The sequence below is a fragment of the Physeter macrocephalus genome, chromosome 19 (genome assembly GCF_002837175.3).
Source record: "Physeter macrocephalus isolate SW-GA chromosome 19, ASM283717v5, whole genome shotgun sequence".
NCBI lineage: Eukaryota > Metazoa > Chordata > Mammalia > Artiodactyla > Physeteridae > Physeter > Physeter macrocephalus.
The window spans coordinates 48,822,927-48,847,139 of NC_041232.1; the positions used below are offsets into that span (position 1 = coordinate 48,822,927).

At 47.0% G+C, this 24,213-nt stretch overlaps 1 protein-coding gene and 2 non-coding genes across 3 annotated transcripts in view; all 3 read left to right on the plus strand.

Moving 5' to 3' along the window:
- The first annotated feature begins 1,104 nt into the window (after positions 1–1,104).
- The window catches only part of MOCOS (molybdenum cofactor sulfurase), a 57,692-nt gene continuing 34,583 nt past the window's right edge, over positions 1,105–24,213 (plus strand). Inside the window, exons 1-7 of the mRNA XM_024120497.2 lie at positions 1,105–1,292; positions 7,303–7,392; positions 8,571–8,637; positions 9,748–10,392; positions 13,359–13,435; positions 17,715–17,914; positions 23,806–23,922. Coding sequence (XP_023976265.1) covers positions 1,151–1,292; positions 7,303–7,392; positions 8,571–8,637; positions 9,748–10,392; positions 13,359–13,435; positions 17,715–17,914; positions 23,806–23,922 — 1,338 coding nt within the window. The 5' untranslated portion in view covers positions 1,105–1,150. The remainder of the gene's footprint in view (positions 1,293–7,302; positions 7,393–8,570; positions 8,638–9,747; positions 10,393–13,358; positions 13,436–17,714; positions 17,915–23,805; positions 23,923–24,213) is intronic.
- Positions 15,452–15,581, plus strand: LOC112064148 (small nucleolar RNA SNORA20). The gene has a single exon (XR_002891397.1). It is a non-coding gene; the product is annotated as a small nucleolar RNA SNORA20 (small nucleolar RNA).
- Positions 16,325–16,454, plus strand: LOC112064147 (small nucleolar RNA SNORA20). The gene has a single exon (XR_002891396.1). It is a non-coding gene; the product is annotated as a small nucleolar RNA SNORA20 (small nucleolar RNA).

Below are 24,213 nucleotides of genomic sequence, written 5' to 3' on the forward strand. Positions count from 1 at the left end.
GGTGCTGCCCCAATTCCTGAAAATCCCTGCCCCTTCTCTAAGATAGCTAGAATATTTCTCCCACTCATTAGCCTATGAAATTACCCAGCCCATAAAAACTAAACACCCCATATTTCCCTGGCACCTCTCTCTCATTCTGAGACGAACCACACTGTATACGGAGTGTGTGTCTGTCTAAATAAACCTTTCACTTTACTATGGCTAGCTCTTGAATTCTTATCTGCACCATCTGCCGCAGGAATATGACTTGGGATATGACCAAGACTATCCTCTCACGCCCCATTTTTCCTACAACAGAGCCAGTGGTCCATTCCTGGGACCCCACCTTGGGTCCTCAAGGACCCGAATCTGAGTCCTCACTTAAGCCTCTAGACTTTGCCGCCCTCCGTTGCGGGTTCTGCACAGCCCTCCCCTCACCTCGGGCACCTTTCCTGGGCCTCCAGTACCTTTCACTCCATCCCCGGAAGCCGGCCCCCACCTGCCCCCCCGCTTCCACACTCACACTGGGCCCGGCAATTCCCGCCTGTGGGTTTGGCCCGCCTCTCCACACTTGAGGCAATGGTGTCCTGGGATGCAGGCCCCTGGCGGAGCGGAGGAGGTGCTTTTGCTTGGGTCGCACTGGAGCTACCGGGTCCCGACGGTGCCCACCTGCCGCGACCTTATTAACCAAACTCATCGGTCCCCAATCTTTTTCCTCTTCCACCTTTTGTTCAGCCACATTCTCAGAAACGCCGAACACACGCCCCACTGGGGAACGGATCGCCAGGTTCCAGGATGCCCAGCAGCAAAAAGCAATTCATTGCATCTTGTATCAGCCTCTCCGTGGTACCGTAAACGAGAACTTTGTGTTCCAAGGGTCTGGGGGTGTCTCCGTGGACTCCGTTGGAAAGCAGTTAAAAGAGACAACCACGGGCTCTCCCTCCCCCTGCCCCCAGGTGGGAAAAGGGCAGAAAGCAGTGAAACTCCGTGAGTCAGCGCGCCCGGGGCAAGCCTGGCCTGCCAGGAGAGGCGCCGCCCCTCGGCGGGGACGCGGTGCCGCTGGCTGGCCGGGAGGCGCGGCCGGGGCGCGGCGGGGCGGAGTCGCGGCGGGTGGGCCTCGGCGCTTCCCCTGCGCAGCCCGCTTGGACTGCGCGGCGCTCAGGCCTCGGTCATGGCCGGCGGGGCCGGGCAGTCGGGGGCCGAGCTGCTGGCCTTTGCGCAGTTCTTGGACTCGAGCCCGCAGCCTCTCGTCTACGGGTACGGCCGGCGCAGCCTGCACGAGCTCCGGGCGCGCGAGTTCGGCCGCCTGGCAGGTGAGACCGGCGGGGGCAGCTGCGCCGGGCCTGCCGGGAGGCCGTGGGGGACACGCGGTTTCTAGAACCGACGTGGAAGGAACTTTTGCTCCCGGCGGGAGCGGCGTTACCTCGTTAGAGACCCATTTTGAATCGAAAGACCTGGAGGGATGTGTCCACGAGCTCTCTTCGTGGACGCGGCTCCCTGAGGTCCCACCTGCAACCCCAAGACTCCTTGCTCCTTAGACTTTCCAGGGATGTAGAACCAAAGTGGTCCTTTGCCACCTGTCTCCGCCCTCAGCGAATAGGGCTGAGGATTCTTTTTGCCTTCGCTTGCCAAGAGACTCCCGGCTCTAAAGTTCCAACTGGAACCGGGGTTGCAAAATGCAGGAATGCCCGGCGGCCGTGACTGTTCGGGTGATTGCCCGGGGACGCGAGCGGTGCACGGGCGGCCAGCTCGCGGGGTTGGGACCGCGGCTCTGCGGGCGCGCGGGTTGAGGACCGAGGGGCTGCGGCCGCCGTTCAGGAGCTTCCCGAGGCTGCGCTCCAGACTCCGCTGGGATGGCTCCCAGCAGTTTGTATTTTCTAAGTCTCATTTTTCTCACTAGTGTAGGCAGGACAATGCCGCGGAAGTCCAGCTCGTTGGGGGACCTGAAGAATTAGCAAACCGTGCAATTTGAACTTTAAGTACAGGACGAGCCAGTACATTGGATGTGAGGACCGGGATCTTATCGTGCCTTCGAGTTCCGCAAGGCGGAACAGGCAGGTTAAATTGGAAGACAAGCTTGATCTGGCCAGTGGTCCTTCCAGCCCACTGCTGCAGGGTGGGAGGGCGTTCCGCACCGGGGCGGGACTCATCCTTTAACAGCAACCTTCTGTGAGGGGCTTCTCCAAGCCTTAGAAGGGCGTGCTGTTTGAACTGGGAGGGGTGCCGGGTAAGTGGGCAGGTCGTGGCGCCGGGCACTGGGCTTTGAGGTGTATTTATTCTGTCGTGGTGAACAGTTGGTGCCGCTTGCCTGCTTGTGGCGGAACAGCAACCATGATTTATGTTTCAGTTATCAGGTAGCTGACTTCAGCTCTTTGGGTCATTTTGTCATGTTCCAGAACGTGATTGTTTTTCCCCCCCTTTGGGAGCTTTAAGGGCTGTGCCCTCCTCCTCGAGTGGCCCCATCTGTACTTAAGTAAGGAAGCTCAAGGGAGGAGACAGGGGTCCTCTGGCGGCCTCTCTTCACTCCCTCCCCGATCTTCCTAGTTGCCTATTCACCTGCTGGAGACAGAGCCCCCTCTGTCTCTCTCTCTCTCTCCTTTTCTTTCTGACCTTTTTTTTTTTTTTTTTTTGGTTATAGAAACTTCCTACCCACAGAAATAGAGACACCTATAGAATGAATACCCACAGGTGCAGAGGACTTGAGAAAGTCTCCCCATTCTTTTGAAGCAAATCCCAGAAGCTGTTATCGTACAGTAGGTAATTATTTCAGCATCACTCCTCCTTAATCCCCTAATCCCCTCCAGCTCTGATCCCTCACACCCATCATTGGCTGACCTGTCCCCTCAACACTACCCTGGGAAAGTAGAAAGTAGATCCCTCCTTGTTTCATTCTTGTTTCTCAGAGAACAGCACCCTTTTCCTCAAATGTAAAGTTTAGATGTGATAGCCAGGATCCCAGGCTGGCCTTCAGTGCCCTTTTAACATCTACTGTAATTGTGATAGTGTTCTGTGATTATCTATCTACCTACCTACCTATCTACTATCTATCTATTTATCTATCTAGTACAGTTTCCCAGCATTTCCTCTACATTATGGTTGAAGTAGACTTTGTGGACTATAAACTCACCCTTCCCACTGCTGGGAGTCTAGGAACATATCCCCCTCTTTTTTCACACAGAAACAAACGAACCAGAAAGAGGGCAGGGAAAAACAAACCAAACCACAATAATGTACGATTCACCTCCTCTTCCTATCCCTGACCCCTACCCACCCCCAAAGTTTTCTTGCAGGTTTGAGAATTTGTCTGGTTAAGTGGTTGCTCTGGATAATTAAATGCTTAACCTTTAAGTGCTGAAATATTTTGCATAACCCATTGGATGGGAATGTCCTTGTTTTGGTGAAGGGAGCATATTGATTACACAGTTGTGGTTCAAGTGGTTCTTAAAGCCTCTGGGTGCTGACTGATGGTCACTCACTCTTCATGGAACCAAGAAATGAAGGTGCATGAGCCAGAAGAGACCCTGGAATTCCCTTTCTTGAAGACCTAATGCCGATTGGTTCAGGGGTCGTTTGCGTACTTCTTCTGATAGCGACAGGGCATTAATGCTCCCCATGAGCGTCTCCCTAATGCTGGATGGACAAAAGCCTTTCTTTTGGTGTGGTACCTTTCTATTTCTGAATCTTTAGTAAATGAGAACATTATTTTAAAACTAATTTTTTTGGCTAGGTAATACATTTAACATGGTACCAAATTCAAAAGGCGTCAAAAGAGGATGAAGAATGGCCAGGGAGCACCCCCAACTCCAGTTGCCACCACTGTGGCCACCCCAGAGTCAACTGCTGCCATTTGTGTCTTGTTTGCCTTTCCAGTGCTTGTCTATATTTATATCTGTGTGTACATGGGTGTTTTTTTTTTAACATAGTTGAGCCATAACATTTCTTACCACCTGACATAGTTAATATTTATTTGTTTATGGTCTTTCTCTGTCATTATCATACCAGCTTCTATTTTGTCTGCTGTTATGTCCCCAGCACTTAGAACAGTGCCTGGAACACAGTAAGTGCTCAGTAAATATTTCTTGAATATAAAAACACTCAATAGGAATAAAAAGAAATTTAATCAACCTGATAAAGGCCATCTACAAAAAAAACCACAGCTAACATCATACTTAAAGGTGAAAGAATGAAAATTTTACCATTAAGATCAGGAACAAAGCAAGGACGTCTCTTCTCACCACTTCTATTCAGTATTGTGCTAGAAGTTCTATCCAGGACAATTAGGCAACAAAATGAAATAAAATACATCCAGATTGGAGAGGAAGAAGTAAAACATCTCTACTTGCTGAGAGTATAATCTTGTATACAAAAGATCCTAAAAAATCCACACACAAAGCTATTAGTACTAAAAAAACAAGTTCAGGAAAGTTGTAGAATAGACGGTCAGTATACAAACATCAATTCAATTTCTATACAGTATCAATGAACACTATGAAAGTGAAATAAAGGAAATAATTCCCAAAGCATCAAAAAGAATAACATACACAGCAATAAATTTATCAAAAGAAGTACAAGACATACACTGAAAACTACAAAATATCATTGAAATAAAAGGAGACCTAAATAAATGGAAAGACATTCTGTATTCATGGATTGGAAGACTTAAAATTGTTAAGATGGCAATACTCCCCAAGTTACCTACAGATCCAATGCAATTCCTATCAAAATCCCAGACAGTTTTTGACAAGTTGATCCTAAAATTCATATAGAAATGCAAAGGATCCAGAATACCCAAAGCAATCTTGAAAAAGAACAAAGTTGAGGGACTTCCCTGGTGGCGCAGTGGTTGGGAATCCGCCTGCTGATGCAGGGGACACGGGTTCGAGCCCTGGTCCAGGAAGATCCCACATGCCATGGAGCAACTAAGCCTGTGTGCCACAACTACTGAGCCTGTGCTCTAGAGCCCGCGAGCCACAACTACTGAGCCCGCATGCTGCAACTGCTGAAGCCTGTGTGCCTAGAGCCCGTGCTCCACAATGAAGAGTAGCCCCTGCTCTCCGTAACTAGAGAAAGCCCGTGTGCAGCAACGAAGACCCAATGCAGCCAAAAAATAAAATAAAATAAAAATTACTGAAAAAAAAGAGAACAAAGTGGAAGGACTTACACTGCCATAAAAGTAAAGGTAAGAAAGATTTACATAAAGTTATAGTAATCAAAACAATGAACAATGTGGTATTGGCATAAGGATAGATACATAGACCAATGGAGTAGAGTTGTAAGACCAGAAATAAACCCGTACATCTATGGTCAATTTATTTTCAACAGGATGCCAAGACTATTAAACAGGAGAAAGAATAGTCTCTTAAAGGGTGTATCCACACGCCAAAGACTGACGTTGGACCCCTCTTCAACACTGTATTAAAAAATTAACTCAAAATGGGCCAAAGCCTAAATATAAGAGCTAAAAGAATAAAACTCTTAGAAGAAAGCATAAGTAGAAATCATCAGGACCTTGGATTAGGCAATGGTTTCTTATGACACCAAAATTACAAGCAACAGAAAAATAGACAAATTGGACTTCATTAAAATTAAAAAAAATTATTTTCAATGGCTATCATAAAGAAAGTGAAAGAACAACCAACCAAATGGGAGAAAACATATGTCCACACAAAAACTTGTACACAAATATTCATAACAGCATTATTTATAATAGGCAAAATTGGAAACAACCCCAATATTCATCAACAGATGAATAGATAAACAAAATATGTGGCATATCCATACAATGGAATACTATTCAGTCACAAGAAAGGAATGAAGTTCTGATACATGCTACAATATGGATGCACTTGAAATTATTATGCTAAGTGAAAGAAGCGAGACACAAAAGACCACATGTTGTATGATTCCATTTATATGCAATGTCCAGAGTAGACAGATCTATAGAGGCAGAAAATAGATTGGTGATTGCCAGGGGCTAGGGCTGGGTGGATCTGGGGAGTGAGTGGTAATGGGTATGGGGTCTCTTTTGGGGATGAATGAAGTGTTCTAAAATTAGATAGTGGCCATGGTTGCACAACTTTACGAATATACTAAAACCACTGAATCATACACTTTAAAAGGGCAAATTTTACGGTCTGTGAATTATTCTCAATAAAGCTGTTATAAAATAAATGAAAAATCCATCCTGCACAGAACAGAAAATATTTGTTAAGTGCATGAAAGAATGAAGGAATCTATTCACATTGTATGTTCTTGAAAACATATCTGGGAGTTTGTTCCATGTCAGTACTAGATGGGTGTATTCAAATTCTTTATTTTAAATACATGTTGACAGATATTTAAGTCATTTCCAACCCTTTGCTCTTACAGACAGTGCTGCACTGAATGTCCTCACTGACAGGCCATTTCACAATTTATAAGATAGATTCCTGGAAGACAAATTGCTAGGTCAAGGGAGTTTGCATTTTTAAAGCATGAACGATATCGCTAAATTTCTGTCCATAAAGAAGTTGCACCCATTTACCCTCCTACCAGCCGTGTAACAGCGGGCCTGTTTCCCCACACCCTCACCCATACAGCGAGTTATCCCTTTTGATCTAGGGCAGTCTGTCTGGTAACGCTTGGTATCTCACTGTCATCTAAATTTACCTTTCTCTGTTTATGAGAGAGACTGGAAAGACCACAGCCATTCCCAGTCATCTCCGAAGCTGTCACAGCTGTTCTAAGGTTGAGGACTTTGGAACTCACTATGGGAATGTAGAATCAGGGCCTGACGGCCTGGGAAGCTGCGCGGAAACTCCAGAATAGGGTGTGTGTCATAACATGAAATAGCTTTGCCCTCCTGAATCGTGAACGTCCGCTGGGCTTCTCCTCTGTGTGGGCTGCTCTTCCAGGTTCAGAAGAGAGCTGGTTCATCAGGAAGGCTCTCAGGGCTCTAAGGGTCATTCGATGTTGAAAGTGCAGTTCTCCCATTGCTCATGCCTCCACTTGAACTCAGAAGCGCACATCAAGGGGGAGAGGGATGGGGGAGGGAAGGGCTGGGAGTTTGGGGTTAGCAGATGTAAACTATTATATAACAAGATCCTACTGCATAGCACAGGGAACTGTATTCAGTATATTGTGATAAACCTTAACGGAAAAGAATAAGAGAAAGAATATTTAAAAAGAGCACGCATATCAAGAGGCTGGGAGAAATCAGTGGCCTGGTGTTATGTCTAAACACATCATATGGGCACAGGTCAGGTTCACACAAACTAGATCTAGGTGAAATGAGTGGAATACCTCTGAAAAATAATCACAACTTTATTTTGTGTTTTCTTTCAGGAACTGTCTATCTTGACCATGCAGGAGCCACGTTGTTCCCCCAGAGCCAGCTTACAAGCTTCACTAAAGATCTCACGGAAAATGTTTATGGTAAAGAAAAACACAGCATAACTGATTTTGCATTGAACATTAGCCAACTACATTCAGCTAATATATCTGTGCTTAATAAAATGTCACGTTAACAGGCGGGGACAGTGCTGAACACACAAAGCTGAGTAAGCCCCTTGAGAGAGGGGGTCAGGCAAGCAAGCACCCAGGGTCGGTCCCTGTAGCACATGTGCTGCTAAATGTGGGAGGTACTGCCTCAGGGACACGCAGGTTACTTCCAGAAGAAGGGGTCAGTGGCAGGAAGGGCACGGGGTGCTGTGTTTGGTGGTGGGATGACCCTGTGGGACCAGCCCAGTGCAGAGGGTGGGACAGCAGGAGGAACATTCATTCATTCATTCATTCATTCACTCTGTAAATGTTTATTAAGCCACTCTGGTGTTGGGGGCATGGTGCTGTAATGGGAACAAAGTAAATACAGTCCCTGCCTTCGTGGACTATGGTCTAGTAAAGACAAGACCTCAATCAAGCGATCGCCAAATAAATGTTAAAAAAAAAGAAAGGAAAAGTAAAGTAGTGTAAAATGTAAATAAAGTAAATTATCAATTGAGCAAAGGGCTGTGACCGAAAGGCCCCGGGCGCTATGGGGGTCTGTATCTGCAGAGTGACGGTGAGTTGGCAGTGTGAGCGTCACAGAAGGCTTCTACAGGAGTGGGGCGGATGCTAGAGGAGGAGCAGGAATTCACTCGGACAAGAGGAGCGGGCAGATTAGGCAGAAGGAACAGCATGAACCAAGACCCTGCGGTGGTTTCAGGAACCAGCCCAGAAACAGGGAGGGGAGGAGAGCGGTGGAGATGTGAATGGAGAACTGGGTAGGGGCAGCATACAGTTAACTTATTCCACCTGGTATGGGTTTTAGTATCTATAAAATAGCTCAAAGGATATGGCCCAGAATATTATCTATAGCCCTTGAGGAGGAACTAAAGGTCCTTGACTTTGTTTAATGGCTAAACCATTATTATTTTGTCTTGCTTGACTTTTCCTTTCTCTCTGCATTTTCTCACTTCCCTGATTGAATTTACTGTTTGGAACTTGGGGAAGGCTGGGTCCTATGATATTTTTTTTGCTTAAATTTTGAGAAACTGAGGGAGAGGATTTTGGAGGAGCACAAAAGGAGAGACTCTAAGTAGTGACCCAACGGCTTTGTCTCTGTAACCTGCCAGGTAATCCTCACAGCCAGAACATCAGCAGCAAGCTCACCCATGACACGGTGGAACAGGTGCGCTACAGGTGAGCAGCCGGGGCTCCAACTTGTGTGGGTACCTGTGGGTGGATGGACTTCCTACCACCTGCCCACATCCCACAAAGCTTCTGAGTTGGTTTCAGGAAGATCACGTTCAGCTAAATGGCCACACATGCACGCGGATAACCATCAGGGTCAGAGGACAGGAAGGTGAGGCTGAACAGGTGCAGAGTGGGGCCGACCAGAAGCACAGGTGGGCACCTCTGAGGTGCCCAAGCTGTTGTGTGTGGCTCTGGGCTGGTGCCAGAGTTCCTGGGGGCCACAGTGACAAGGAGTGACCCAGGTTCCTAAGTCTGGTTTTCAGGATGAAAAAAAAATGCTTTCTCTGTTTTTTTTTTCTTTTCGTATTTCAGATTTAGACATCTTGTTTTTTCCATTTTCCCCCCTTTACTAATATTGGCACATAACAAATTAATTAGTTTTTGGCAAATAATTTAGGTGGTACCTAAAGATATTTGAATCTATACAATTTCAACTTATTTCCAGTTTGAAAATGATACTCTTTTGCTAGAGGGTTGCCCGTATTAAAAGCAACGTTAGGGGCTTCCCTGGTGGCGCAGTGGTTGGGAGTCTGCCTGCCGATGCAGGGGACACGGGTTCGTGCCCCGGTCCGGGAAGATCCCACGTGCCGCGGAGCGACTGGGCCCGTGAGCCACGGCCGCTGAGCCTGCGCGTCCGGAGCCTGTGCTCTGCAACGGGAGAGGCCACAGCAGTGAGAGGCCCGCGTACCGCAAAAAAAAAAAAAAAAAAAGCAATGTTAAACAAGTTGATGATTGAAAACTTTTTATGATAGAGCTATACAGTAGACCAAGAAGGGGTGTTTTCAACTGAGTTTAAGGTAGTTGTAGATTTTTGTCTTCTCCATTTGGGGGTGGGGATTTGGGAGGCTGGGTGATTTTGCCGGTTTGCACCCATTTGCCATCTCTTCCCACAACTTCCTCTGCCCCTGCCCTAACTTCACAATGTGGCAAAGCCTATCTGGCTTTTTCCTAGCTCTTAAGATGGAGAGATGTAGTATTTAGTTGAAATACAACTAGCTCCAAACATTTAACACTGGAGGGAAACCAAGGAGTTCCCTGATGCTGTGCTTCTTCCAGGATCCTGGCACACTTCCACACCTCCCCAGAGGACTACACTGTGATTTTCACGGCCGGGAGCACAGCTGCTCTTAAACTGGTGGCAGAGGCTTTCCCGTGGGCGTCCCCAGGCCCAGAGAGCGGCGGGAGTCGCTTCTGTTACCTCACTGACAGCCACACGTCTGTGGTGGGCATGAGGGAGGTCACCGCGGCCATGAACATCACTTCCATCCCAGTCAGGCCAGAGGACATGTGGCTGGCGGAAGAACAGTCTGCTACCGCTCCCAGCGACCCCAACGGCCAGCCTCTGCATCTCTTCTGCTACCCAGCTCAGAGTAACTTTTCCGGGACCAGGTACCCCCTGTCCTGGATAGAAGAGGTCAAGTCTGGGCGGATGCGCCCCGTGGGCGGGCCTGGGAAGTGGTTCGTGCTGCTGGATGCGGCTGCCTACGTGGGCACCTCGCCTCTGGACCTGTCGGTTCACCGGGCCGACTTTGTCCCCCTCTCCTTCTATAAGATCTTTGGCTTCCCCACTGGCCTGGGCGCCCTGCTGGTGAATAGCCGCTCAGCTCCTCTGCTGAGGAAAACCTACTTTGGAGGAGGCACGGCCGCTGCATACCTTGCAGAAGAAGACTTCTATATCCCCAGAGAGTCGGTGGCTGAAAGGTAACCCGGCGATGGGAGGGGCCGCTGGAGCTCAGCAAGGCTGGGGTCTGGCCTATGCCACCACCTGTAGGATGGTGCAAGGGAGGTGCTGGGTGGCAGGGCCCGGATCCGGGAGTCAGAGGTCAGCTGGAGCTGCCACAGGGGCCTGTGAACTCTGCCCTGTGTGTGGGCTTCTCCACAGCTGTGGGAGGATGAGGGCCTGCAGGGAAGGGCTACGAGCAGAAGAGATGAAGGCCTTCCAGGGAGTATGGAGGATGGGCCCCAGGCCTTTGCCACAGCACTGACATGAGGGGGCAGCCATTGAAGCAGTGATTTAAAAGGATGGTGCCATTTGGAACAAGTGTGCATACATGTTGACAGCATAGCTGTATTTCAGCAGCTAGTATCAGCTCAGCTTGGTGTCTAGGCAGCAAGAGGGACCAGTTAAATCAGAGGCCACCAGACCCGGGGGCGCAGCTAACAGCAGCCTCTGTGAGCCTCCCGGGGGTTACCAAGGAAGTCTGAGGGCAGGCAGCTCCTTGCCTGGGTTTGTTGGTCTATGTGTCATTCTCAGGGTGCAGGGGCAGGCGGTGAGCCTCGTGCCCAGGAATCCCCCAGATGCCAGTGGCTGGGGCCCGTAAGGTTGAAGGTACGAGAGGGTGAAAATGGCAGCTGACCCAGGGTTCTGCTGGGTGCAACAGTGGGAGATACCATGAGGTGGGGGCCAGGAGCTGGTCACTCTGCTGGTGCCTGAGAAGGCCCCGGGGCCTGGATGGGAAGGTGGCTCAGATCCCCCGCAGACCCAGGTGCAGACTCAAGGGTCCTGCAGGTAGGGGCGTGGCCTCGGCAGTAGAGTCATAGTCCAGAGTGTAGGTTCTGGAGCTGGACCGCTGGGGAGTGAATCCTGGCTCCACTGCACACTGTGTGTGGGAATAGGAGCCCGTGACTTGATCTCTGCACCTCGTGTTTTTCCTATAAAGTGCACCTCTAAAAGGGTACAATTATTTAGAGCTAATATAGGTGAAGCACCAAGGTTGAGTGGGCGTCAGTACGCTATGAGGCTATCTGATGTCTCTCTCATTTAGGACCTCTCCATAGTTGCATGATTCTAAAACAGGAAAGCTAATGTAAAACCTTTTGAATCCAAGTGTGATAACGTAGCATATAATATAACCAAGTGAGAAAAGAATGACTGGCACAACATCATGTAAATTAAAGGCAGAACAAAATGACAACCCAAACTTTATTTAGTCAGTAGGGGCACCTGAAGACCCAGAGGAGTGGGGCAGCTCATTACAGGCACGGCATGAGTGGGCTGGGCTGGACCGGACCTCTTGCCTTCAATTTGGGTGAATCGCCTTATAGCAGGTGCTGCACCAAGAGTCCCAGAAAGCTGAATGTATTTATTTACCATTAGAAGCCTCATATATTTCTTGTGAACCTAGGACTAGAGCTTGAGATTTAATACCCAACTCAAATGTTTCTTGAACGTGCATCTGTGAGAAACAACCCCTGATGGAAACAAAAAAACCTCCCTTTTCTCCTAAGAGTCTGTTAATTATTGATCAATCAATAATTATTTATTATTGATCAATTAATAACAGAAGCCATTATTGCCTAATCATGCCTCCTTAATTTATTAAGGAGTCATTAGTTACTAACTTATTAATGGTCAATTAATTATCAACTGATTCATTATTACTTCTATATATCTATTAATTACCATTAGTTTTATAAGGATATTAACATTCCGGTAATAATATTTTGAGCAACTCTTATCCCTAGAGTGTTAAAATACAAAACACGGTATTTCCATTGAAAGCTTCAACTTGCATAAGACTGCTGTTTGTCACCACCCTTTATGGGATGCTTGCTGGAAACACCTCCTCGCTGTGTCCCAGGCTTCCCCCTCGCTAATGAAGCAGCCACAGGCGCTTTATCAAAACCTAGGCCCCATCCGGTCACTCCTCTCTGCTCAGAGCCCTCCGGCCACTCGTCTCATCCAGGGTGCAGTCCCCTGACTTGCTCTCCTACCACCCTCCACCTTGCTCTCTTGCTCCTGGCCTCACTGACCTCCTTGCTGTTCCGGCTCTACCTGCTCAGGGCCTTTGCTGCACCCTCTCCCTGGAACTCTGTTTCCCTCCAAAACTGTTTCCAAAATGAGCAGTTTCCCTCGCTCCCTTAATTCTACTCGGTCTCTGCTCGAATGATCTCCCTCGGGGAAGACTTCCCCTGACCATCTCATCTAAAGCAGCTGCCAGCCCTCCTGCTTAGGCAACTTCATTGCACTTGTCACCCCCTGGCTTGATGCTTATTTGGCTTCCCTGCGTGTTTGCTGTTTGTTACTCCTTGTTTCTGTGCCCTGTGAAGGCAGGGATCCTACCTGTCACGTTAACTGCTGTATCCTTAGCACCTAGAACAGTGCCCGGCATGCAGTACATAGACAATAAAGATTTGATGAGGATTTTGTCTAAATGAATAATTATAAAATGCAAATATAATTATAAAGATAATCAGGAAGTTTATTGAGAGCCTTATAATAGCTGTGGTCCTATAGACTTCGGAATCATAGACTCTTGTTAAGAACCTCATGGCTGCACAATATTGATCTGACTGGATTGATGCCCTGTCAGTGGTGCTCTCTTGGGGTCAAGGGCAGCACTTCCAGAGCCCACAACACTTAAGGTTTTGTCAAGTCTGAAGTCTTCCAAGGTGGTGACTGTCTTTCAGGGCCCTTTATCACCACTGCCAGCCCATCCCAAGTAAGCTGCAGACCAGGTCAGGGCCAGAGGCAGCCCACATGTCTTGGTGTGCATGGCCCTCTGTCTTGAGGAGGCGAGGGGAGAGCAGCGTTGTATAAGGCAGCAGAGGCAAGGTCTCCATAGACTACGGCTAAGGCTAGAGTCAAAGCCCCGTTGTCACATATACAAAATGCACACGGAGGAGTTAGCCACAGCTTGACCTTATCCCCCTCACCACCATTACAGGTTTGAAGATGGCACCATCTCCTTCCTTGACGTGATAGCACTGAAACATGGATTCGATGTCTTAGAGCGCCTCACAGGTCAGTGGACCTCTTTATCTGTGTGGAATTTGCTTCCTGTTGTCCGTGTCCTCGAGGGAGCCCTGGCCTGGGTGGGATTCAGGTAAGGAGAGAGTCTGTGCAGGTGACCGGCACATGGCAGCTCTGCACTGATGCAGATGAAGCTGATTCTAAAGAACTTCCAGAAATGACTTCTGAGGCAAGAGCAAGAAACTGAACCTTTTTTTGGTCGGTTAAAAGATCATTTTAACAAGGGATAGACATTCCAAATCCAGAGATTAATAACCTCACAGACGGGGCTTCCCTGGTGGCGCAGTGGTTGGGAGTCCGCCTGCCGATGCAGGGGACACGGGTTCATGCCCCGCTCCGGGAAGGTCCCACATGCCGCGGAGCGGCTGGGCCCGTGAGCCATGGCCGCTGAGCCTGCGCGTCCGGAGCCTGTGCTCTGCAACGGGAGGGGCCACAACAGTGAGAGGCCCGCGTACCGCAAAAAAAAAAAAATAATAATAACCTCACAGACGCAGAGGAGCCCTCCTTGATCCCTGCACTGGGAATGCTTACAGATCCTGAGACCTTACTTAGCTCTTACCTCGCGGGGTCTTCCCACAGGGGAGCTTTATGACGAGCCCACTTTGCCCACGAAGGAGCTTATGCTCAGAGAGGTTGAATGCCTTCCCCAGGACCAGGGAGCTGGAACCTGGGAGGGCTAGGGTTTAAACCCAGGCAATGCTAACGCCTAACCCTGAGCCCCCAAACACTGTCTCTTCTGCTGGCCTTTGCAATGATGCGTGTTTTCTTTCCTGACAAGTGCTTGGGGTGTGTGAGCAGGTGGGGGACATTCCCCACAGCCTAACACACAGATGGATGCCACATCCCATCTTATGGGGCTTGGCACAAGGCACAAGGCTGGAAGAACCTCTGTCTGGTGAGCCATGACTCCTCACTCCTGCTGCGCTCTGGACGCTCCTTTCAGACGCTAAGCTTCTAGAACGGGGTGACACTGCTTGTACCATCCACATGGGTATGGGGTTATGGTGAATCAGGGACGCGGCTTAGCAGTTAGGCAGCCCTCCCCCACCCCCCGTCATAATAAGGGGACGCTTAGGTCCTCAGCCTAAGCCTAAAACTGCAGGCAGACAGAATTCATAGGAGGGCTGTCGTGACAGTAATGCAGGGAGGTGAGTGGGCATCATCCAGACAAAGAGGAGATAATCAAGATAGACACTGAGAAATGAGCACTTTCTCAAGGACAGATACTAGCAAGGTATCCAAACCACAAGTGAGAGGGTCTGACAGAGCCAGGGGCACCTCTGAAGGCAGATTGACAATATCAGCCCCACAGTAAGGCAAACCCTGATTTTTCCTACTTAATTAGGCTCTTTTTTAGAAAAAATTGTGGTGAAATCTATATAACATAAAATGTACCAGTTTAGCCATTTTAAAATATTCAGTTCAGTGGCATTAAGTATATTCACATCGTTGAGCAACCATCGCCACTATCCTTCTCCAGGACTTTCATCATCCCAAACTGAAAAAACAGTAACTCCCCATTTCCCCTCCCCTAGCCCCTAGTAACCTCTATTCTCCTTTCTGTTTCTATGAATTTGCCTATTCTAGGCACCTTATATAAGAGGAATAATACAATATTTGTCCTTTGTGTCTGGCTTATTTCACTTCGCATAATGTTTTCAGGGTTCATCCATGTTATAGCAAGTATCCTTAACTGCTTTGTATTATATTAAAATGATTTAGGGGACTTCCCTGGCGCTCCAGTGGTTGGGACACTGAGCTTCCGCTGCAGGGGGCTCAGGTTTGATCCCTGGTCAGGGAACTAGGATCCCGCATGCTGTGTGGTGTGGCCAAGAAACTAAAAAAACAAACAAACAAAAAAAAAAGATTTAAACATTAACGAAAACAAACAGCAACAGCAAAAAAGAGATACATTTAAAGACAAAATTGTACATTTTTGCAGTCTGTTACCAAAGGGTCTAAATTATCTGAATGCTTAAGTAACATTTTTTTTTTAAAGGAAGATGACTTCCCATTTATTGGCTGCTATAGTCTTTCAATGATATAAGCAGTTATACGCATGGGATAAAATAATGTTGGGCCATTGTAAATTGAGGTGAAGTAACCATTTCATCTCTTCTCCATGGTCTAGACATTGCTTCCATGTCTAAATGTCCTGTGTAAGCAGGATTTCATCAAGGCACTTAGAGTGAATTTCTGCATGGACTTATTAAAGCATTGATTTAAGAATTTCACTGTTTTTAAAATAGCACTAAGGCTCGTACCTCTGCGTCTGTCATCTTACGTGGGGCAAATGATTTCATGTGTGACGAGGTGGAGCACTCTTTACATGATGCTCTTTGTGTAGTGAAGAGTTTTGGAGTCAAAATCTGTGGCTCCGGGTGAGGGTGCTGTAGAAGCAGCCCTTTCCGTACACCTCAAAAACTAGGCACCAGGGCTTCCCTGGTGGCGCAGTGGTTAAGAGTCCGCCTGCCGATGCAGGGAACACGGGTTCATGCCCCCGTCCAGGAAGATCCCACATGCTGCGGAGCTGCTAGGCCCGTCCTGGTCAGGGAACTAGGATCCCGCATGCTGTGTGGTGTGGCCAAGAAACTAAAAAAACAAATAAACAAACAAACAAAAAAGATTTAAACATTAACAAAAACAAACACAGGTTTGATCCCTGGTCAGGGAACTAGGATCCCGCATGCTGTGTGGTGTGGCCAAGAAACTAAAAAAACAAACAAACAAAAAAAAAAGATTTAAACATTAACGAAAACAAACAGCAACAGCAAAAAAGAGATACATTTAAAGACAAAATTGTACATTTTTGCAGTCTGTTACCAAAGGGTCTAAATTATCTGAATGCTTAAGTAACATTTTTTTTTTAAAGGAAGATGACTTCCCATTTATTGGCTGCTATAGTCTTTCAATGATATAAGCAGTTATACGCATGGGATAAAATAATGTTGGGCCATTGTAAATTGAGGTGAAGTAACCATTTCATCTCTTCTCCATGGTCTAGACATTGCTTCCATGTCTAAATGTCCTGTGTAAGCAGGATTTCATCAAGGCACTTAGAGTGAATTTCTGCATGGACTTATTAAAGCATTGATTTAAGAATTTCACTGTTTTTAAAATAGCACTAAGGCTCGTACCTCTGCGTCTGTCATCTTACGTGGGGCAAATGATTTCATGTGTGACGAGGTGGAGCACTCTTTACATGATGCTCTTTGTGTAGTGAAGAGTTTTGGAGTCAAAATCTGTGGCTCCGGGTGAGGGTGCTGTAGAAGCAGCCCTTTCCGTACACCTCAAAAACTAGGCACCAGGGCTTCCCTGGTGGCGCAGTGGTTAAGAGTCCGCCTGCCGATGCAGGGAACACGGGTTCATGCCCCCGTCCAGGAAGATCCCACATGCTGCGGAGCTGCTAGGCCCGTGAGCCATGGCCTCTGAGGCTGCGCGTCCAGAGCCTGTGCTCCGCAACGGGAGAGGCCACAACAGTGAGAGGCCTGTGTACCGCAAAAAAAAAACAAAAAACAAAAAACAAACAAAAAAAACTACGCACCAGCATGGGCTCCCGGGAGCAGCTTGCTATTGCCGAGTTTGCAAGATCTCTTCTTGTTATTCCTAATACTCTTGCAGTTAATGCTGCCCAAGACTCCACAAATCTGGTTGCAAAATTAAGAGCTTTTCATAATGAGGCTCAAGTTAACCCAGAACGCGAAAATCTAAAATGGATTGGCCTTGACTTGGTCAATGGTAAACCCCGAGACAACAAGCAAGCAGGGGTGTTTGAACCAACCATAGTTAAAGTTCAGAGTTTGAAAGTTGCAACTGAAGCTGCAATCACCATTCTTCAAATGGATGATCTTATTAAATTATACCCAGAAAGCAAAGACGATAAGCATGGAGGTTATGAAGATGCTGTTCACTCTGGAGCCCTTGATGACTGATCTGATTTCTTTGATTTATGACATTGTTAGTTGCAGTTTTCTTGTACCTCGTGTATTACACATTAAAGTGCAGAAAGCTGGAAAAAAAAAAAAAAGGAAGATGACAACAACAATTTCTATGGAAAAATTCCACAGAAGCAGCAGTGGTAAACTGTCGTTCAGTACCAATGACCTAATCATTTATCATGTGGGCAGTACCATGAACTATTTACAAGTATTTAAAATCATTAATATGAGGTCCAAGTTTGCCAGTTATAATGATCTCATTTTCTTAAAAATGAGATAGTGAATTTTACATAAAGTTCATGATCCCCTTTTGTTTTCATAACTGTTTTGAGGTGGAATGGAGAACATCAGGCAGCACACCTTTACCCTGGCTCAGTACACCTACACCGCCCTGTCCACCCTTCGGTACCCCAACGGAGCCCCTGTCGTGCAGATTTACAGTGACTCTGAGTTCAGCAGCCCAGAGGTTCAGGGTCCGGTCATCAGCTTCAACATGCTCGATGACAATGGGAACATCATTGGTTACTCCCAGGTGGGTTTTCTTTTCATCTTGCTGACCTGTTCACATCAGAATCACTCTTGTCTGGAATTCTGAAGCCTTGCTGAGCCCTGAAATGTGCAGTCAAGGCCTCTGGGCCCTTTCAATAGCCATGATGAATCCTGTGCACTGTTAGAGAGGCCACTGGTCCTTCCTTAGAGGCTCTTTACTCTTGTTCTAACAAGCATGGCTATTTAGTTCTTCAGCCCTCCTTATTTAGCCACAGATGATCAATTGCAAATGGGAAGAGAGAGGTTGAGTCTCTGATGGCAGTGGGTGAGGGGGGCAGCTGAAGCTTGCCAGCAAGGGAAGACACCCTAAAATAGTGTAGACAGAACAGCCTGCCTGATGTCGTTTCATGTACAAACAGCTTGGTAGCCCCACTGATACATCAGACCATATCATAGTGTTACACAAAATTCTGGGCCTCTTACCACCATTTGTTTGCATGTTGCTTGGAACTCATAACTCTTTTTTTTTTTAATGAAGTAGGAATGATGTCCTTCGTAGCACAAAAGCCCTATGTCTGCCATAGTTCATCCATATTATGAGTTCAAAGGATTTGGTAGATTGGTTATAAAATAGTTTCTGTAGATATACCCTTTGTATGTATTTTCCCATGAAAACAATTCAGGTTTGGGAACTGCTTGGATCCTTACCACAGTTGAGTAAGCTGGTCATTGCCCAGTACATTAAAAAATCTAGAGTCACCCTGAGCACCCAGACATGGCACTAGGTGGTCAGCAGATGGGCTGTCACACACTGGGCATGGGGAGCCCAAGGCCCTTCTCAGAGCCCGGGTTTCTAGAACTGCTGTGAGGAGCAGATTTGATCATCACAGAAGTTTGGAAGATAGTGCTTGTCTTCCCTTGAAAACCACTATCTCTGTACACCTTTGTCAAACCCAGAATTTCTCAAACAAAATCCATTTCTCAAGGAATCCTGTCCCCACTTCTGAATAGCCATAAACTTTCTGAGGAACCAACTTGAGAAATATTCTCTGGGGGAAATGTTGGTTCTCACTGGTGTCCAGGGGCTAACACTCTACAACCATAAGCTGTCTCTTGGGTGAGCTGACTGTGAAGACCCCAGCCCGCACTGCCCCTCACTTACACAGCCCAGCGCCACTCAGAAGCAGGCAATTTTAAATGCTTCTGAGGGGTGGTGGAAAATGCATCGGGGCCAAAGGTTTGCCTTCTCAAATATGTTATTCTAGGTTATTGGTACAATACGTTTCGTTCTCGAACCTAAAATAAGTGTATTTTTTCAGGGGTGTAGAGGAGGGCAAACAGGCAACCATGAAGTGTGCTGTGGCAGGCATGTTACCGAACTCAGGTCGGGCTGCTCACCACTCAAAAGCCGATAATCGAGGGGCAAGTTTCAGTAGAAAGGAAAGGTGCTCTATTCAGAAAAACTGGCAATCTGGGGAGAAAGTGGACTCATGTCTGGAGACCAACTCCGAAGATTCTGCTCAGCCATGACAATTTTTAAAGGGAAAAAGGGGAAACAGTCTCAGTTAATCATTAAGGTAGGAGATCAGATTCTTCATCATTTTTCCATTGCGTGCAGACCCACTGACTTCTGATCTTCGTTTGGTACTGTCTTGCCCTCATGGTCCACCTGCAGTTGGATGTTCTCTTGCCCCTGTTGTCCGCCTGCAAATTTGTTAACAGGGAAGCTGTTATTCTTTAACTACTTAATTAGAGAGTCAGTCCTTCTTTAACTACTTAATTCTTCATTCTTACTCCTTTTAATCCAGGAAAGGAATCAACCAGTTAAGCAAGGCATTGTGTACCTTCAGTAGAACAGAAGTCTGGAGTTAGGTTAAATGTTACCTAGTGATCTCATTTTTACAATTAAGGTCTGTCTGAGGAAAACAGAAATGAACAAACAGAAAAGGGGCAAAAGAGCTGCTTACAAATCCCCACTATCAGACATCATTACATTTCTATGGGAATAGGAGTGAAGGTCTGTCTTCTGTAACTGCTTCATGCTGAGAGAGGGTGTCGAGATCTCAGAGTGAAAGATGTCGACATGGGTCTGTAGCATCTCTTTGCTGACAATTTTAGTTGCCTGCTCACATATATGGGCAGAGCAAGCTACAGTTATTCCTATGCCCACAAAGATATAGATTATTACGAGCAATAGCATTAATCCCATTCTTTCATCAGACACAGAGTCTGTGACTCTCTTGTCCTAATCATTAACTGCTCAAGCCTTTTCTTTTGTGACTCTGGGATGCCTGGGAGACTTCAGCTTTTCTATAAATAAGAGGCAGCCTTTGTACTTGGCAGGGGGGTGGTGGGCCCACAGGGTTCTGCTTGGTCCAAGCAGCGGTGAAAGAACCCCCCCCCACCCCGCATATGCCCAGAGAAGCCTCAAGAGGAAGACTCCCCCTCCCCCTCAGGGAGCCTATCTGGGTGCCTGGCTGACTTCACCAGGACCTTCATTCTCCAAGGCATCACAGAGGATGAGTTTCTCCCTCTGTGCCTTTGTAGAGGAAGCTCATCCTATGAGTGGAGGCCGAGGCTGAGGCATGGCCAGCTGTGCCGGCCCAGGAGAATCTTGGGTTTTCCTGGGCTCCTTCACATGTGGGAATTCCACAGGGATTTGGGGGGCCTTCGGAAAGATCAAATGGTGTCATGGCTGGGTCTGGCTGTCTCTTTTTCAAGGGATGCATGAAAGAATTGAGCCTTCTGTGAGAAGATTTTGCATTCTTGTTTTTGACATCCAGGTCTCCGAATTTCATTCTCCCCTCTGTTGGAAGTTAGTCTACCCGGTGGTTAAGAGGGTGGGTTCAGATTTGGACTGCCTCTCGCTGGCTCTGGGAGCTTGGGTGAGTTAATGTAAGCTCCCCAATTCTCCGTGAAATGAGGGTAACAATGTTTCCCTACTGATAGGTTGTCACGGGGATTAAATGAGTTACAATAAACAGCCCCTTAGCACTGAGCTGGTATGAAGCAAGTGCTCCATTGCACTGTGGTCAGGCCGGTTTCTCACCCTCCCTGGATGCAGCGCTCATCCTGCCCCAGCAGCCAACTCCTTCACCTGGCTGGGCACTGGCCGAGCCTGTGTGGGATTCCAAAGGTCTCAGGGTGAGAGGAGATGAGTTGTGATGAGAAATTAGTATGAAGGGTAAGCGTAGCCAAAACAGCCTCTTCCACCCACATGCTCTTCTAGGTGGGGTCCCTGTCTCTTTCCCCTTAGAATCTTGGCAGGTCTGTGACTCACTCATAACCAACAGAATGCTACGGAAGGTGACACTGCTTGGCTTTGGAGGCTGGGTCAGAAAAGGCCACGCAGCATCAGCATTGCTCCCTGGGGCATTCACTTTTGGAGCCTCGAGTTACTGTGTAAGGAGTTTTACACTGAGCAGCCATGCTGTGAGGAAGCCCAAAGCAGGCATGATGGTGACTGTCTGCTTTGAGCCCTTCTGGCTTGGAGGCCAGACACATACATGACAAGCTGAGTCTCCAGGTGATTCCAGCCCCAGACGTCATATCACTCTCAGCCTTCTAGTCTTCCCAGCTCAGACAAGCCATCTCCTCTGGGGCCTTTCTGAATTCCTGACCCCCCTGTAGCTGTGAGCACAATAAAATGGTTATTGTTTTAGGCCGCCAAGTTTGGGTGGCTTGTTTTGTGGCTGTGGTAGCTGGAATAGTGGATACGGGGTGGGTGGGGGAGGCTTCTCATTCAGCTTGGTGGGAGTTGGGGTCGGGGAGTGAGGGGCTTTCCTAGGGGCTTCCCCTTGAATGGAGACCACCTGATCCTGGAGGTGGAGTAGGCCAGACCCAGTGGTGCCGCCAGGTCTCACCTCAGAGAGCAGGGAACTCCTGGATTTCACCAGCAGAGGTGGCTTCTTTTCACTCTGACCATCCAGGGGAGACGGCTAAAGGGAAGACAGTGTGGTCCCCATAAGGGTGTGTGGGAGGTAACACCGCTGTGCCTGCCTAGCGGGGAGGCCAGGCTGACCACGTGGTGACCTGTGTCTGTGTCCCCCACCTGTACTTCCCAGGGAGAAACGTTTCAAAGGCTTCTCTGACTGGGCAAGATGTGTTTGTTTCCTTGAATGCATTTAGGGCACTCCCCCAAGTTTAACCTGAGTCACCAGGGCTGAGGACCCTCACTGGGCCCCCAGGCCCTTGGGGGAATGCAGCCCTGGACCCACAAACAGAAGAGCTGGGATAAACATCCCTTGTGCCAGCTCACCTTTGAGCCTTGTGACTACGAATCACCTGTCTAGCTTCCAGGGGACAGGAAAGAGCCTTGAAACTTCTGGATTGAATAGCAGTTAGTTCTGTGATTCAGCCCAAAGTCTGAGACAGTATGAAAACAAATCGATAACACACAGTGTCAACACAGTAATGTTTGCAGCCTGGGCTGGGAGCTGAGGCAGAGCTGCTCTGACTGGTAGCTCTGCTAAGTCCTGCTCTGGGAATCTACCCGGTAGCAGAGGATGCCAAGGAGCTGCCCCACGTCCCAGCTTCCCTCAGATTTTATTTTTGTGAATCTCCCTTGAAACACGTGGCCTCTTTTTTCAAAGATTAATTTATTTAAAAAATTTTTAACAATTGAGATATAACAGATGTATAACATTGTATTAGTTTTAGGTGTACAGTGCAGTGATTCGATATATATGTATATTGCGAAATGATTACTACAGGTTTAGTTAACACCCATCACCACACATAGTTACAAATTTTTTTTCTTGTGATGACAACTTTCAGGACTTATTCTCTCAGCAACTTTTACATGTGCAATACAGTGTTGTTAACTATAGTCACCATGCTGTACATTACATCCCCAGGACTTATTTATCTTATAACTAGAAGTTTGTATCTTTTGACCACCTTCATGACCCCCAACCCTTGCCTGTGGCAGTCACCAATCTGCTCTCAGTATCTATGAATTTTGATTTGATTCCACAGGTAGGTGAGATCATACAGTATTTGTCTTTGTCTGACTTATTTCTTAGCAGTTTTCATTATGACTTAGCATATTTCATTATGACTTAGCATAATGCCCTCAAGGTCCATCCATGTTGTCACAGATGGCAGGATTTCCTTTTTTATAGCTGAATAATATTTATAAATCACATATTTTTTATCCATTCATCCTTTGATGGGTACTTAAGTTGTTTCCATATCTTGGCTAGTGCAAATACTGTAATGAACATGGGGGTGCAGATATCTTTTCAAGACAGTGATTTCATTTCCTTCGGATAAATACCCAGCGGTAGAATTGCTGGATCAAAGTTCCAGCAGTTCGTTCTATTTTAAATTTTTTAAGGAACCTCCATACTGTTTTCCATAGTTCCTCACCAGTTTACATTCCCACTGGCAGTGCACGAGGGTTCCCTTTTCTCCACGTTCTCTCCACCCTCCTCTTATTTGCTGTCTTTCTGATAATAGCTGTTCTAACAGGTGTGATATTAGATGCTAGCTATTAGATATTTGAGAGCTGATGTCATTGCGGTTTTGACTTACATTTTCCTAACAATTAGTGATGTTGAGTACCTTTTCATGTACCTGTTGGGCATTTGTATGTCTTCTTTGGAAAAATGTCTGCTCATTTAAGAAATCAGATTGTTTGTTTTACATGTGAACTCTTAACTTGGAGTTTGGTGTGAATTTGATATCTCACTTTTCTCAGGCATATGTTTATAACCCAAATGGATAAGATTTAATTATCAGGAACATTTTATAAATTGTGTTTAGTAAACCCACGATAGCTCATGGCACTTTAGAGCAAAATTCCAAGCTCATATTTTCATTTTACTGTTAAGAAAGAGAGGTCCAAGTATGGTTCTGAAACTCCTTCCCAGGCAATCAGAGTAAAACTGGACACTCCTAACACTGGTTCCATGTCATATATTAAACCCGCAGGTGGATAAAATGGCCAGTCTTCACAACATCCACGTGCGAACCGGCTGCTTCTGTAACACTGGGGCCTGCCAGAGGCACCTGGGGATAAGTGATGAGATGGTCAAGAAGCATCTTCAGGTTGGTACTGGACCGTGTGGTCCAAACGCTGACCAGCAAGCCCCAATGGTGGTGCCTCTAACTTCATTAGAGGCTGGTCGTGTGTCTGGGGTCAGGGCTGGATCTGCAAGCTCATTTCTCTGAGCCCACCCTGTGAATGTGTAAAGAAAAAGGGGTCAACAAAAATAGAAAACACTTCAAGATAGTATCTCTCTGGCAGTCATTTTTTAGTTTGAGGGCAAATATTTAGAGGCAGAAGAGGGTTTTTTTTTTTTTTTTTTTTTTTTTTTCCAGAAGAGGGCTTTTAACAGA